The sequence below is a fragment of the Branchiostoma floridae genome, unplaced genomic scaffold, assembly GCF_000003815.2.
Source record: "Branchiostoma floridae strain S238N-H82 unplaced genomic scaffold, Bfl_VNyyK Sc7u5tJ_379, whole genome shotgun sequence".
In the NCBI taxonomy this organism is placed as follows: Eukaryota; Metazoa; Chordata; class Leptocardii; order Amphioxiformes; family Branchiostomatidae; genus Branchiostoma; species Branchiostoma floridae.
The window spans coordinates 12,576-14,255 of record NW_023365822.1 but is presented as its reverse complement, the minus strand read 5'-3'; the positions used below and the strand labels follow the sequence as shown (position 1 = coordinate 14,255).

The 1,680-nt window shown below is 39.5% G+C and overlaps 1 protein-coding gene across 1 annotated transcript in view; it reads right to left on the bottom strand.

Annotated features, from left to right (window-relative positions):
* LOC118408752 (ATP-dependent RNA helicase DHX33-like) overlaps positions 1-1,260 on the bottom strand; it is a gene marked incomplete at its 5' end in the record, with an annotated part of 8,067 nt that extends 6,807 nt beyond the window's left edge. Inside the window, 2 exons of the mRNA XM_035809611.1 lie at positions 626-723; positions 1,065-1,260. Coding sequence (XP_035665504.1) covers positions 626-723; positions 1,065-1,260 — 294 coding nt within the window. The remainder of the gene's footprint in view (positions 1-625; positions 724-1,064) is intronic.
* Positions 1,261-1,680: the final 420 nt, after the last annotated feature.

Here is a 1,680-nt window from a genome sequence, read left to right as displayed (position 1 = left end):
ACTAGAAGCATTTCACTAAATACTCAAAATGTCCACTGTCTGATTGAGATAGCTCAATCAATGTCTGTATGGCCTAAATTTTTGCCTTTTACATTATGAAAGGATAGTACCAAGTGAAATTACAGAACTATTGACTTTTTAAACCGGGCAAGTCAGTGGAATTTATAACTTTTATGTGCAAATGTACCTTGACATACATTTTGGAAACTTTATCATGAATGAGAGATGTAATTCACAAGTAAGTCTTCAAAACCTTTACTCTTGATGAAAATTAATGACGAATGTATAAGTTGATTTGAGTTTCAGTTTCAGTTTGTTTTCCTAGTTAACGTCCAGGATACATGTAAGTTAGAGAGGAGAACTGGCTAGTGGCAAGGGTGGTGATTTGCCTAACTTGTTGTTGTAAATGTATAACGTTAGTTAGGGAAATTCCAACCACATATACAATAGGCTCAGTGTGGTTGTGATATCAAGCTATCACATCAAAACGATTCAAAACCTGCCTGCCTACCGGCCTAAGTGCTATTGATTCAAAACTACAATACATTATGCATTATAAAGATAAGAAGATCAAAATGATTGACTACAGTGACAACAGGTGTCCAGCTCCTGTCAGGTGACTTACCCGTCACCAGTGCAGCGTAGATGTAGTCCTCCTGTGGCTCCCTGGTGTACATGACCTTGACTGGATGTTGCCTACCCTCCAGGTACAACACTGGAGCCCTGAGGGAAAAGGTTACAGAACACAGGCACATTTGCAGCTGATATACAAAATGTAACTGTTAGAACAGAATAAGGGAGCAGTTTCTACAATTTTGTCAGAAAAGAACAAGAAATGGTCATTCTTTCAAGTACCAGGATTGATCTGTTTAAAAATTTGTTATGATTTGGTCATTCATTGTGATACATGTATAACCATTTGCTGTTGCACCCCGTGCATGGCTGTAATGCTGATGTGTTATGCCAAAGGGGACTCATACAGGCCACTAGTACAAAATGCATACAGATGCAGCTACTAATTATAAATTTGAATAGTTGTGATGAAACACAAAACATTTCCCCACCTGTTGAAGTACTGAGAGAAGTGGTCCACGTCCATTGTGGCAGACATGACAATGACCTTCAGGGGTCGATGGTTGTTGGACTCTTTCCTTCTCTTCTGTGCTGCTTTAACAACACCAAACAGGATATCTGTCTGGATGGTCCTCTCATGGGCCTCATCTAGGATGACAACACTGTACCTGAGGGGGTGACAACAGACTCAACAGTTGATGAGAAAAGAAGTGCATAGTACAGCATTGCTGGAGGTGACTAGCAGGGTTCGAAATACACATACTTAACTTGCAATTTGCAAGTGATTTTTGAGATTTGAACGTAAAAATATTCTGAACTTACAATCTTGCATGTTGAAAATACTTGGCCTATAGTAAAAATACTGAGGCCACAGTGCCTTTGTTTTTTTCTGACGGGGATCCTCACCGGTTGTCAGTATGTGCTAGAAATAATCAAATTCGGCTTTGCTGCAAACTTACATGCTGATTATGTGGATATCTTTCCAAAATGTCAAGTTCTATCTATATTTTCATGCACCAATTTCTGTCCGCCAAAAGTAACAGAATGGGCAAAATGCTTATCAGTCTGAGCAGCAAAATCCGCCAAGGACGGAATGATGGATGCTGC